This window comes from Melanerpes formicivorus, unplaced genomic scaffold (genome assembly GCF_026170545.1).
Source record: "Melanerpes formicivorus ecotype bairdi unplaced genomic scaffold, bMelFor1.0.p_v2 SCAF_1, whole genome shotgun sequence".
Lineage (NCBI taxonomy): Eukaryota > Metazoa > Chordata > Aves > Piciformes > Picidae > Melanerpes > Melanerpes formicivorus.
The window spans coordinates 54,142,728-54,156,255 of NW_027142353.1; the positions used below are offsets into that span (position 1 = coordinate 54,142,728).

The following is a 13,528-nucleotide window of genomic DNA, read 5'->3' on the forward strand; positions in this document are numbered from 1 at the left end:
TTCTGCTTCAAAATGGGTATTGTCCCTATGATTTGTTCAAAAGACAATACTAAGTGTCCTCAGTTCACCAGAAGGCTTTGCATGCCCTGAAGGGGTGTCTTGCATGTGTTAATTTTCTGTATCTGAGATGACTGTTAGACCTGAAATAAACACTTGCTATTGTCTCGACGTTTTCTTCCCCATAGAGGGAAGGTGACATCAAAAATTTTTTACACAGAATAAATTTACATGAAAGAGAAGAAAAATCTAAACACAACTTTGTATGAAAATGCTTTCACATCTCTGTGGAAATGAGAGCTATTGTTTTGCAAGAGTTCTCCCACCTGAGTTAACAAGGGTTGTAAGGTGCTTGTGTCAGAAATAAAATTGGAATCGCTCTAGACTTAATACGTGCCTGGGTTCAGATTCAGCTTGCCACTGAGGGAAGAGACAAAGAACAGACTCTGAACTTGTCATTTTTTTAAAAAAAGAAAAATTCTCTGGAGAGACTTGATAAATTCTTACTAACCTTCTGATTTAGCCTTTCTCTGTAGCTTGTTGTATGAAAGCATTCATATCTGAAGACGCTTCTGTGAAATGTGTACTTTCAGCTGGTGCTCTCACGGTCATATACCACCAAGATAGACTTTTGTCTTCTGTAGTGTATTGACATGTGTTGACCATTTTAGTGCAAAAGCAGCATGCAAAACCCAGTGAATTCTAATCTTGAAAACATTGTGTTCCTCCCAGTGAACCACAAGCCATGTGCTATATTGAAACGGCTAATCTTGATGGAGAGACGAATCTCAAAATACGACAGGTAAAACTATTTCACCTTTGTTTCCGTTTAGGTAGCTAATGCTAGATGAAAGCAGAGCCTAGTTTTGCATGACTACAATAACTATTTGTTTTTTCTTCCAAAACAAAAAAAAGCCACTCAAAACAAACCAGCAAAAATAACCCCCAACCCAACCTCCTCTTCCCCCCCCAACTTCTTCCAGGTGGCAATAAGTTGTGGTTTATGCAGATAACAAACCCCGGCAGTAATGCTTCATGTACAAGCGTAAGAAACTACTGTAGAGGAAGTGGTGTAAGCTGACAAAAACCAATCAAGCAGACCTTGGCTGTTTTGCTCTATGTCCATTAAATGGAAATAAAGTGTTGTATTAGGGAAAAAAATAAATAAAACCCAGCTGTACTTGTGATGAGAGCTGCAGCTGATGCTGTCACAAGTCTCAATCTGCTTCTGGCTCATTGGAGTGCTCAAAAGAATCTTTTACATGTTTGAAATAATTTGTTCTCTTTTTGTGGTAATTACCAGGAATTTGTTGCTTCTTCCTAGTTCTGTTGCAGAAATACTGTTCTGTTTAGAAATAGGTATCCTGGCATCCTGGCCTGCATCAGGAACAGTGTGGCCAGCAGGAGCAGGGAGGTCATTCTGCCCCTGTACACTGCACTGGTTAGGCTGCACCTTGAGTACTGTGTCCAGTTCTGGGCCCCTCAGTTTAGGAAGGATGTTGACTTGCTGGAGCGTGTCCAGAGAAAGGCAACGAAGTTGGTGAGGGGTTTGGAACACAAGCCCTATGAGGAAAGACTGAGGGAGCTGGGATTGCTCAGCCTGGAGAAGAGGAGACTCAGGGGTGACCTTATCACTCTCTACAACTACCTGAAGGGAGGTTGTAGACAGTCAGATGATGGTCGCTTCTCTCAGGCAGCCAGTACCAGAACAAGAGGACACAGTCTTAGGCTGCACCAGGGGAGGTTCAGGTTGGATGTTAGAACTTCTTCCTATACAGAGAGAGTGATTGCCCATTGGAATAGGCTGCCCAAGGAGGTGGTGGAGTTGCTGTCATTGGAGGTGTTCAGGAGGAGACTTGACAGGGTGCTTGGTGCCATGGGTTAGTTGTTTAGGTGGGTTGGATTGGTTGGTGGGTTGGACGTGATGATCTTGAAGGTCTCTTCCAAATAAAGGTTAGAATCTTTGCTTGCTTTCATAACAAAAAATTAGATTAGGATTTTGAAATACAGATTTCTGGTTTGTTTTTATGAGATGTACATTTCCTTCTTGTTCACTACCTTAGAAAATGTGATTTATTGTTCTGGTCAGACTGATAAATAAGATTTTGAGCTCCTGGCACTTTATTTGCCCCAGGACACATGCTTAAAATATGCTAATGAAGTTGTGGGGCCTCTTAAGACCTAGGCCTGGTTTTCAGTGCTTCAGCCAAACTCTGGTGAAAGAAACACTTAGCCAAATGGAGATGGTCATAGACAGATGAAACACAAGGGAGTGTTATATATACACTGAGATGGAGTACCAATATGTCAAGTTATGGTTGCATGGTAGATTGATAATTGACCTTGAGCAGAATATAATGGCTGCAGTGATCCAAGAGACTATACTTAGGAGTAGCTATATTTAGCTACAGTAGAACATTAGCGGAGCTATACTTAGAGAGAAAACCCAGCCCTGTTTATACTTATCTTCTGCTTCTTTCTGCACATGTAAAACTTCTGGATACTGTGGCGCAGGGACTCTCCTTTTTGTTACAGAACATGTAGGTAGCATAACTCTTTATCCCAATTCTTTACAATTGAGATTCTGTCCACAGCAAAGGTTTCTTGCAGGAAAGGGTAATTGAATACTAATTTTAAAACCAAAACCAACCAACACAGCTTCCCCTGCTCCCCAACAAATCAAACCAAACAAATCCCCACCAACAAACCTGAGAGTCAACATGCAATTACTTTTGGTATCTTAGATGTTGGAAGAAAACACCTTTATCCTATGTTGCCTTCTAATAACGGTTTTTAACAGGAATCCCCTTTGAATTTGTTGCTGCAGGGCTTGTCTCAAACTGCTAGTCTCCAGTCAAGAGAAGAATTGATGAAAGTATCTGGAAGGATAGAATGTGAAGGACCCAACCGTCATCTTTATGATTTCATTGGAAACTTGCGCTTAGATGGTCAAAGGTATTGACTAAATGAACTCAGCTACGAAAAAAGCTTCCTGTGTGCTTTTAGCGGCAGTGCTGAGCACATGCATGCTTGTGCTGTGGAAGAGGAGGGTAATAATTAACAGCTGATAATCAAGCACCTGCCACTGTAAGATAGTTCTGTTTTCCTATGGAGTCTTCTTGTTGTGTGTGAGTTGGTTTCTTTGGAGTTCTAGTGAGATTGGTTTTTTTTTTGTCCAAAGTGACATCTCTTGGAAAGAGGCGGGGAAAAGGTTGGAGTCTTTGGGGTCTACTTGCTTCAGGACATGTGCAGAAGTGGCAATGCTTTCCTTTCCTGTTAGAGCCAAAGGCTATATCAAGTTGAGATCTATAAGGAAATATTATACTAGAATCTGCACTTTTTACCCATGTGACCTTGAGCTGTTGCAACTCTTAAAAGAGGTTAGATTTAGTACTGGAAACCTTTATAATCAAGTTCTATGAATTCATCTAACTATATCTCTTTTCCTACACAAAAACTGCAGTTCTTGGACAAGTCAGCTGAATGGTGACAGATGCAAAACCAGTAGATGGTCAGTTGTCCCACTTGAAAAATCAGAGTAAAGTCAAAATGCCTCTTTAATGGCATGCGAGGTTATAGTGTGTTTGGAACACATAGTCCTTGCCGAGCGTAACGCTTCTCATCCTTGATGTGAGAGGATCTCTTAGCCAAGGTCAAGTTGAGAGCAAGCTTATTGCTGCCACCTAAATTCTCGAGTTTTGGATAAACAGATAAATAGCCCCTGCTTTAACAGGGGCTTCAATGTTTTGTTGAATTGTATGGGTGGTGTATTGTTTACATATGGTTTTCCTCTTTTGGTTGTGTTTTGGGTGGTTTTTGAGGGGGGAGGAAGGCTGAAAGGAGAACTGCTTTCGTAAAGAGTTAGCAAGGATTAAAAGATACACTTCTTGCTTTGCAGCCCGGTTCCTGTTGGTCCAGACCAAATCTTGCTAAGAGGTGCACAACTAAGGAATACTCAGTGGGTCTTGGGTATTGTGGTGTATACAGGATTCGATACAAAACTCATGCAGGTAAAATTTTAAGAAGATACAGAGTATATTTTGGTACAAGCTGATTTTTTTTCTATATTCTCCATATAGTCTGGTCTTGTTATTTATGAAATGGTTTGACTTGTTGTTGCTGTGTAAGACCGGGAGGCCTTGAGGAATAAAGTGGTACTGTTGTGTGTGAGACTGCATGTGCACTGCATAAATATTTATTGTGATATCTGTCTCAAAACACTTCACTCTGTTAGGAAAACTATTTTATCTTAATTCACGTGGTAGCTGTATGACATCTAAAACTGAGGTTTAACAGCTGAGATGGTGGTCTGACCACTTAATGATTTTTGCCCTTGGAGATGATTAGGCTGAGACTGCAGTCTCTCTGTATTGCCTTGATGACAGAGTGTGCTTGGAGAGACCAGCAATTTTTGTTGCTCACCTCTGATCATCAGTGTGATGGCTCACTTCCTGGCTGTCCTACTAGGTCTTCAGAACTGAGTGATTCTTTCTCTGATCTCTTGTCAGTTTTGGAGTCCTTAGGCTGTGTGCTCATGTTACTACCTTGTTGAGTTTTGCATGTCATTTTGAGCTGAATAAAGCTGAAGTAGCAAATTCTGTAATGGATTCTAGAGAACCAATTCATCTCTGCAATCTCCTTTGTGTAAACCATTGCCAAACTTTTCCCTGCTGCTGTTCAGAACTCAACCAAAGCACCTTTGAAGAGGTCGAACGTGGAGAAAGTGACCAACATGCAGATCCTGGTGTTGTTCTGTATTCTCCTGGTGATGGCCCTTGTGAGTTCTGTAGGTGCCTTATTATGGAACAGAACACACGGTGAAGTCGTCTGGTACCTCGGCTCCAACAGTAAGTATGCAGGCCTGGGATGTGTCAGATTGCAGGGCTGGCCAGGCTCTTAACTTTGCTAAGTGAATGCTTCAAGTAAGAAACAAAGAGAAACTAAAAAATTTGGGGTGGCTTTATTTTATTTATTCACTTGAGAATGGTCTGTTATGAGTTATACTTGCCAGTGAGGCTTCTGTTAATAAAACCTTCTAAAGGTTAGGTAAATATCACTGGGCTGCTATGCAAGAAGCAGGGCAGAAACAGAAGAATGGAAAGGGTTATTTCAGGGTTTATGGTGCTCAAGTTTTTCAGCTTTGTAGAGATGCTATGCATAAATTTCTTTTTAGAGCAGGTTATCTGTGGCCTTAGATATTGTGTCTCACTGTACCTGGCTGCTGGACAGCAGGTATCAGTTTGATACTGACTTCAACTGCTTGCTTGTGTTCAGAGGCAAAGGATTTCTTTAGCTGTTTTTTGCAGTCAGAAATGCTCATCTGCTGTTGTAGAGAACTGCTAAATGCTGAATATTAAGATTTCGGTTATTGGATAATCATGGAATCATCCAGTGGTCTGGGTTGGAAAGGAATTCCAAAGGTCATCTAGTTCAACTCCCTGGCAGTGAGCAAGGCCATCCTCCATTAGATCAGGTTGCCCAGTGCCCTGTCAAGCCTGACTTTGAATATCTCTGAGGATGGGGCCTCAACTACCTCCCTGGGCAACCTGTTCTAGTGTTCTGCTACCCTCATGGTAAAGAATTTCCTGCTGATGTCCAATCTAAATCTACTCTTCTCTAATGTAACACTTTTGCCCCTTGTTCTGTCACTACACACCTTTCTAAACAGGCCCTTTCCAGACTTCTTGTAGGTCCCCTTTGGCTTCTGCCTTCTGTAATTTTCTAATGAGAAAAATGATCTCTTAGCATGCTTATTAAAGGAATTTATTTGATTTAATTCATACTACTTGAATTTATTAGGCCAGACATCAAAGATGGACATTCTACAAATGCTTAATGATGAAATAAAGTGCCCTCTGGCAGGATTCTTATTTAAGGGGGTTACACTAGCTAGCTGTAAAATATTATGAACATCTTGAGATGCAGATCTGGAAAGATTCCTCACAAACTGCAAATTACCTTTCTGCTGGTGATTGCAAAACAGATGGCAAAAGGAGTCATCTTCTGTTTAGGAACTGTAATTGTGATAGTAATGAAAGGAATCAGTATAGAGGGAGCATACAAGTGCCTCATCTTTGACTCTGTTTTTTTGGTAGTTGCAATGTCTTCTAGTAGCAATATCAGTAACTTTCAGAATTTCTTCCCTACCCTGTCCCTTGATTTAGTGAGGAAGTTCTAATTTATGCTTTCTGGTGATAGAAGTAATATGGAAAAAGATGAATGCAACCAACTCTTTAACTTCTGGTGATACAAAATAGGTGCGTTCTGTCATAAACTAGGATGACAAAAGTAGTTTGTATGGATGCTGGTTTTGTGCATGAAAGCACAATTGTTATCATGTCTGTACCTACCACACATGGGAAAGACTTTCAGCCCAGGCAGGTAGATGGTAAGCTTTTGTTTAATGTCTGATTTCTATGAAGATTGGAGTAGATTAATCAACATTAGGTATACTTCTATAAACCCATTAAAGATTAAAAGAATTTCTGTGCTTGTACTTGGAGGTGCCTGGGTCCAAACATGAAGTTTTGCTCTGGTCTTCATTAGGCTTCAGCAACTTCTATGGTTTCTACTTCTCCATAGTTTGCTCCTCCGCTTTCTAATATTTCCAATGTTGAAAGCACCTGAGCTGTGGGCTGTGACCTTTTTGTACTGAGTGCTCTGCATGCTGATGGAAGTCTCTCCCTAAGTTTCAGGTTAAGTGAGGAGCAGATAGTTGTGGAAGCTTTGGATGTGAAGGGAGACTGTGGGCAGCACCACTAACAGGTGCTTTCATGCTGTGTTTCTGTTGAGCCTTTTCCATTTCTGCCTGTTGTCTTCCTGTTCCTTTTAGGACCAGTTGTGCTGGCATATTTGGGCAGCTTGCTCAACATTGCTCTTGTGCTGAAGCAGGATACCTCAGTTCATTTACTAGGTCTCTATTTAAGAGCCAGCTTCTTTTTTTTTAAGGCTTCTTTTGTATACTTTGTCAGCTCTGCCATGCTGGCAGGTTTTATTCAGTATTCCTAAGGTTGGAAGGGACCTCAAAGATCATCAAGTCCAACCTGTCACCCCAGACCTCATGACTAGAGTAGGGAGGACACTACTGCCCACTGCAGGCTTTGAACTCACAACCTTCCCATTAAGGGTCTAATGCACTACCAACTGAGCCACCTGAAGGACTCAAAACTTAATCTTCTTTTGTTTTCTGATTCCACTGAGACAAGTGGACACTTTCTGAAAGGTCAAGTTCTGGTGCTAGTGATACTGGTGGCTCTTAATTGGGGCAATAGGTACATAAGATAGATCTAGATAAATACATAAGATAAATCTACATTTGGGTTATTATGTAGCATAATCATTCTTCTCACCATCTGTTTAGGTAAAAATTGTTCAGAAAGCATTCTAACATAATTTTGCCAGTCTTGCCCTTTTTCACCTGGCATGATATGCTGTTTATCTAGGCATGTGTTCTGTGGGTGTTGTATCTATGTGCTATTGAAATCAGTATTAAAAAGAACCTTATACCTCAGCACCCTAGCACAATTGCTGATTATTTTAGCACTATTAAACCTGGATAGGTCAACTGCAGTAAGATGATTGTCTCTATTTGGTACCACTCAGACTTCTCTCTGCTGATGTTTTATGCCTTTTGGTTTACAGAAATGCTGTCTGTCAACTTTGGGTACAATCTGTTGACATTTATAATCTTGTACAACAACCTTATTCCAATCAGTCTTCTGGTGACACTGGAAGTTGTCAAGTTTACTCAGGCTCTTTTTATAAATTGGGTAAGTAATGAGAATGCATGTGTTAATGTTAGGTTTTGAAAGTGACATTAAAAAAAACCCACCACACCTAACCAACCACTTTTGAAATCTTTAGCAGATTTTCTGCTGATTTTTTCTGATGCAGCTTCTGGGAAAGGAAGGGAGGAGTTCAGATACTTTATATCAGTTCAGTTTTCCACAGGAAATGAAAAATTTAGTAGTATGAAGATTCACTCTGCAAATGATCCGCTTGTGTATTTCAGGCTTTTGGGATGAGAAGGAAGGCTCCACTGATGTGGTTGAAGGAGGTCTCTAGCTGACTTCAGTAGATGTCTTTTGAAAACTTCTCAGTACTGTGTGGGTTCTCTCAGCCACAGCAGAGGGAAAGACTAGACTAGTTTGGGGGTGTAGGTTTGGGTTTAGTGGGGTTTTATTTGGTTGGTTTTGGTATGCTGTGTTGTATGGGGTTTGTGATTTTGTTTGTTGTGGTTGGTGGGTGTGGGGTTTTTTGTCTGCTTGGTCTTTTTTGTTGTTGGTTTTTTCGTTTTCCTTTGAGGCTGACCTTGAGGGTTCATCTCTTGTACAAGTAATAGTATTTCTGTAAGGAGATGAGCTGATGATGTCTTCTACAACAAAACATTGATTCCTCTGTTCAGGCGAGCTTTGACTTCAAAGTGTGTTTCTCTTCAGTTGTGCACCAAAACTACTGTAGTGATTATCTCTTAAGCTGAATAAAACCAGGAGGAATCCTGTGTCTTGATATGCATTAGTTCTCGGATTTACAGCAGTAGTTCCTCTAAAATGTTAAAAAACAAGCTCTAACGTGTTTGTTTTCTGCTTATACACTGGAAATACTGGATTAGCTTATCCAAGAAATTGCTTTGGTTCGTGAGGCAGCTGTTATGTTTGTGCTCCAAATTAAATGTAGTGATAGGACTTAATTTCACTAAGTGACTTAAATTGCCTATTTCATTATGGTTGTGGCTAAAGTGAAAAAACATTGTTGTAACTGAAGACCCTTGTTTAGCATGGCTAGTGCCTGCTTTCCACTGTATTAAAGTCTTAAACTAGAGTTGCCGTGTATGAAATGATAACTACCGATAACTGAATCTTGCTTCTTATGTACATGTAGGATGGAGGTATACTTAGGTTAGGAGGTGTGATAGTTTCAGGCTGTTTCATCCCTATTAAGCCTGTGATACCCTCTCACACCTTTAGGATCTCCACCAATAGATTCATGTTAATCAAGTCACGTTGAAGCTCACTAAAAGATGCTTGGAGATTTCAGTGTTTAATTTGCTTAGCATAGGTCTAATTTTCCTCTCATTGCAGGACATAGATATGTATTATCCTGAAACAGATACGCCTGCAATGGCCAGAACCTCAAACCTTAATGAGGAACTTGGGCAGGTGAGACATCATTTCAAGAATCATGTTTGTGAGATGTTCTGGGAAGTCAAAGTTTGAGAGCATGCCATGCAAGTGGGCTTTATTCGGTTGCTCTGTGGTTAATGGGACATCTTTTATTTCATTAGCCCAAGCCTTACAAGTTAAACTATGAGGTATCACAGGATCAAATCTGAGGTCATATAGGTGATGTTAATTCTGGGAACAGAATTTTTTTTTCTCATGTTCACTCTAAATTGACTTATTTTTTTAAAATTGAGAGTCATGGAGAGATGCTCTCTACCTGTGACTGTCTATATTGGAACGATGTACAAGAGTGAGCAGGCCTATTTAGTGTTGGACACAATGTTTATGTATATAGAATATAGTTGTGTGCTGCTCAACAGGGTGGTAGTCCACATTCTTTCCACCTAATCCTATTGGCCTTATCCTTAGGATTGGTAAAACTGGATTATTCTTTTTTTCAGATGGTTTTGATGTGAAATTATCAAGCTGCCATTCCTGATTTGACCCCAGTAAATCACTGTGTAGCAGAATGTATTGAGTTGGCCTGCATTGTGATTCCATATAACTAGACTGACTTTTTGGATTTGTTAATTGAATTACTTGTTTTTTAAATTACTAGTTTTTTTAACTATATGGTAAAATGGATCATTTGGATACTCAGACATCTAAGGAAGTTCACTTTGACTTCTAACTTTCCCAGACTCCATTACTGGTGGTTTTCTTTTTGTTTTTCCTTTTCCTTTTTTTTTTTGGTGGGGTGGGGAGGGGGGGACAGACATACCAACACCCAAACAAATTGTGTTCCAAAGATCACTATGAATTTCTTCAGTGTTAGGTTTTTTGGTCTTGCTTTTGGGTGCTAGCACAGTTAAAATGTTAATGTTCAACTAGCACAAGCAAGTACATCTGCAAGTACTGAGCACACTGAAACCTTGGCAATTTATATGAACTTTTCTTGGTTCAGATATAAAGAAGAAAATTCCATTAAAAACTTGACTGATTATTCTTCTGTAGCTTTGGTAAGACAAACCAAGCTGTTACAAGCCCACATTGGTCGATACTGTGACATTTGAGCCCTATGTCTTCTAGAATTTTCCTGAACCTTCATGTCACTTTGAGGTTTGTTACTTCGCTAGTTAAAAGAAGAAAAATGTTTCTTTTCTTTTCCCCAGGTGAAATACCTGTTTTCTGATAAAACAGGTACTCTAACATGCAATATCATGAACTTCAAGAAATGTAGTATAGCTGGAGTGACATATGGGTAGGTATAATGGCTTGAGAAACTGTTGCTTAATGTCTGCATGTTAATGGTACATAGTTTTTAAATAAAACCAGGATTAGAACATTCTATTTTTCAGTTTGTACTTCAGTATATTTTGTGATCTTTGGTAGTAGCTTTTCTTTTCATGTCCTGCAACACAGATTAGGTGCAGAGCTTAGGGTTATGTCAAATGAAGTCAGACTTGCTCCTTAATTTATCTTGATTTAAAGTAAACCAGAAGTGCTAAATAACCTGTTCAATTTCCAGAGGGAAGAAGATGCAACCCAAGGGTAATAATGGTCAGTTACATTTCTGTGACTCCTTCAGATAATCCAAATTTTGCTAAAACCATGTAGTTGTGATTGTATTTATGAAGTTGAATCTTCCACAAGAGTACTTACTGAAATATTGCATGGGAGGGATACATACATGATGTTTTTGTTCTTTTTCTGTCAAAAGGATCCATTTGAGTCATGCTGGTATTTCATATCACTTGTTGTCTTGCATAGTTTGAAATGGGCCATCTTAAGATTTCTGTGCAGGCTAAGCTTTCAATTTCATAGTAGCTAAATAAACTTGCAAGTGTATAAACAGCTGAACCCATGGTTTCATCATGTGTTTCTGTATCTGAGGACTTCAGGGACTTCTGTATCTTTGCCTTCAAGCTATTTTTTGGTTTGAAAAGTGCAACAAGTATTCTTTTTTCGTTTTTATACCCCTCAGTCACTTTCCTGAGCTGGAGAGAGAGCGTTCATCAGAAGACTTCAGGTAAATACATTCCAACACGTTTGTGTTCTATATAGCAGAGTCAAGACAACTTGTTAAGATAGCTTCTTAATTTGTGACTGGATGAAGCCCAAGAGAACAATGTTTGTGTAAAAACACAGAGTTGGTTGGTAGCGATGGATCCTTCTGCATGGGGATATGGTGGGTGAATTGGCTGGGGTGGCTTGGATGTGTATTAGTGCAGTGCTTTTCATAAGCAGACAACCAAATTAGGAGGCAAGAGTAACCTTCTTTACCCTATGTTTGCCTCTAGTAAAAGGCTGTTACTCTTCAGTCACTGAATTCAAACTTGACAAGGAGAAACCCAAAATTCTTTATTAAAATGCTGTGTTCTAATAATTGAACCTGGAAAGAGCTTGATTATTGAGGTGTCTGATGACAAGAGAGCTAACTACTTCTCTTTGCTCAGAAATGTAATGAGCAGCAGTGATGGGTCTGTCCCATTCTACTGAAAAGAGTTTGTTAAATCTGAAGTGTCACTGTAGTGTGTTCAAATGAACAGGCAAGGGGGAAAAAACAGAGAGGGATGATGAGACTTTGGCAAATATAGGTAAGAAGTGACTTCCCGCCTAAAAAGCAGGCAGACACTGAATGCTGTCAGCAACTTTCTGATGAATTAAGTTAGTATCTTCCACTGGTCTATCTCATTTATATGATCACCTTTTGGGAAGGTGATATGATGGTGTGATGCTGCTTTGGGTGAGATGATTTCTGTGGATGCTTCTTTTTCTTCCAATGTTTATTTCCTTCATGAGCATCTCTTTCTTTTTCCTTCTCATACACTTCTTTTCTAGTGAGCTTTGTGGAAGAGTTTTTTCCTGGTATTAGTTTTGAGCACTTAAAGTTGATCTGTGAAGGATTCTGAGTTTGGAAGCAGAACTCTCTGACTGGAGAGGAAGCTTAGGGATATTGATCTTTCACCTATCCTAAAAGTAACTCAGCTTGGAATCACTGGGTTGATTAAAAGATGCTCTTCTGTGTCTGTCCTAGGAAGTGTGTTGACACTTGATTCTCCTCACATTTAATGTGTTTTGGGGTTCTTGGTGGTGGTCTGAAGAAATTACTGTTATTTTTCAGGGTTTTGTACATTGCTCATGTGTTTTTCACAATGCTTTCAAGTAAAGTGGAATCTTAATTTTCTTTTTGGGAAGTAAAGAAAAAAAACATAGATCAAGTGCTAAAATCGGAAGTATTGTCACTGCTGTGTTTGAATATACTTGTCTTGTTCTTTAGCCAGCTACCTCCTTCCACTAGCGAATCATGTGAATTTGATGACCCAAGGCTGCTGCAAAACATTGAAAATGACCATGTAAGTCTTCTCTTTGGATATTGTGTTGCTTGACCACTCTATTCTAGGTCTCCTGAATGCTAGACAGCTCTACTTGTGTGTAGGTGTCAAGCAAGCACAGTAGGGAAAAAGGTTAGTTCCCTCAGCCCCTTTCTGCTCATTTATCTCATTGAAGAAACAATGGGTACCAGCTAGCTATGAAACAATTCATTTGTGCTGGTATAGATGGAAAACAGTGTCTTCACAGAAATAACTGGGAAACAGAATTACTTGGGATGTCTAAACATCTGTGCTTTTGAAATACTGCTTTTAGCAGTAATCCATGGCATTGCAAGATGATTCTGGTGTGAGACCTGCTTTAAATACTGCAAATGTTGGGAGTTCTAATTACATAAATGATGCAAGATGTAAGACTTTACTGAAAGCTTAAGTTTAGCCTGGGTCTTAGTAATTAGCATTCTTAGCTGAACTGGTTGTGTCCTAAAGGGTCCTGTTACTTAGGAGAGTGTCAATTCATTGTTTATTTAGAAGCCATGCAGGTAGGTTGTCTCAGGTCCAGCCAAACACTTCCTAAGTCACTTGTAGGAAAAAAGCATAACCCGCCCCTTACTGCAAGATGTTTTCTGCAGAATAGATCTGGGTATTGACAAGCACAAACTCAATAAGCTGTTTGTTCTCCTCAGCTGGTGTAACTTCTGTAACTGGGCTTGGTTAACTTTAAGAGCATCTAAAATATAGTTACCATGTACCCTTCATGTGCAGTAAAGCTTTGCTTTCTGTCTTGCTTTACGCTACTTAAAGTTGAAATGCATCATTGTGTTTATGCCTGAGGGATTATTTAGTTACTTTGTGTGTCACTATATATTCCTCAGGATGGTAGAGCCTGAGGATGGCTCTGCGCTCTTATCTTTAAGATGGTCCTACCAGGACAATGTACTGGTTTCCTGTATGGCTTTTATAATCATCTGCACTGGAAGGACTTCCCATTGGCATGACACTTGCAGCCAAGATTGGGTTACTGCATGTTCTGTGTTC

The 13,528-nt window shown here is 39.7% G+C and overlaps 1 protein-coding gene across 4 annotated transcripts in view; it reads left to right on the top strand.

Moving 5' to 3' along the window:
* The window catches only part of ATP8A2 (ATPase phospholipid transporting 8A2), a 362,223-nt gene that overhangs the window by 64,592 nt on the left and 284,103 nt on the right, over positions 1–13,528 (top strand). For all 4 annotated transcript variants that reach the window (XM_068143701.1, XM_068143684.1, XM_068143692.1 and 1 more), the window contains 9 exons: positions 730–799; positions 2,825–2,952; positions 3,896–4,007; positions 4,679–4,844; positions 7,639–7,766; positions 9,078–9,155; positions 10,331–10,419; positions 11,143–11,187; positions 12,439–12,514. In XM_068143701.1, coding sequence (XP_067999802.1) covers positions 730–799; positions 2,825–2,952; positions 3,896–4,007; positions 4,679–4,844; positions 7,639–7,766; positions 9,078–9,155; positions 10,331–10,419; positions 11,143–11,187; positions 12,439–12,514 — 892 coding nt within the window. The remainder of the gene's footprint in view (positions 1–729; positions 800–2,824; positions 2,953–3,895; positions 4,008–4,678; positions 4,845–7,638; positions 7,767–9,077; positions 9,156–10,330; positions 10,420–11,142; positions 11,188–12,438; positions 12,515–13,528) is intronic.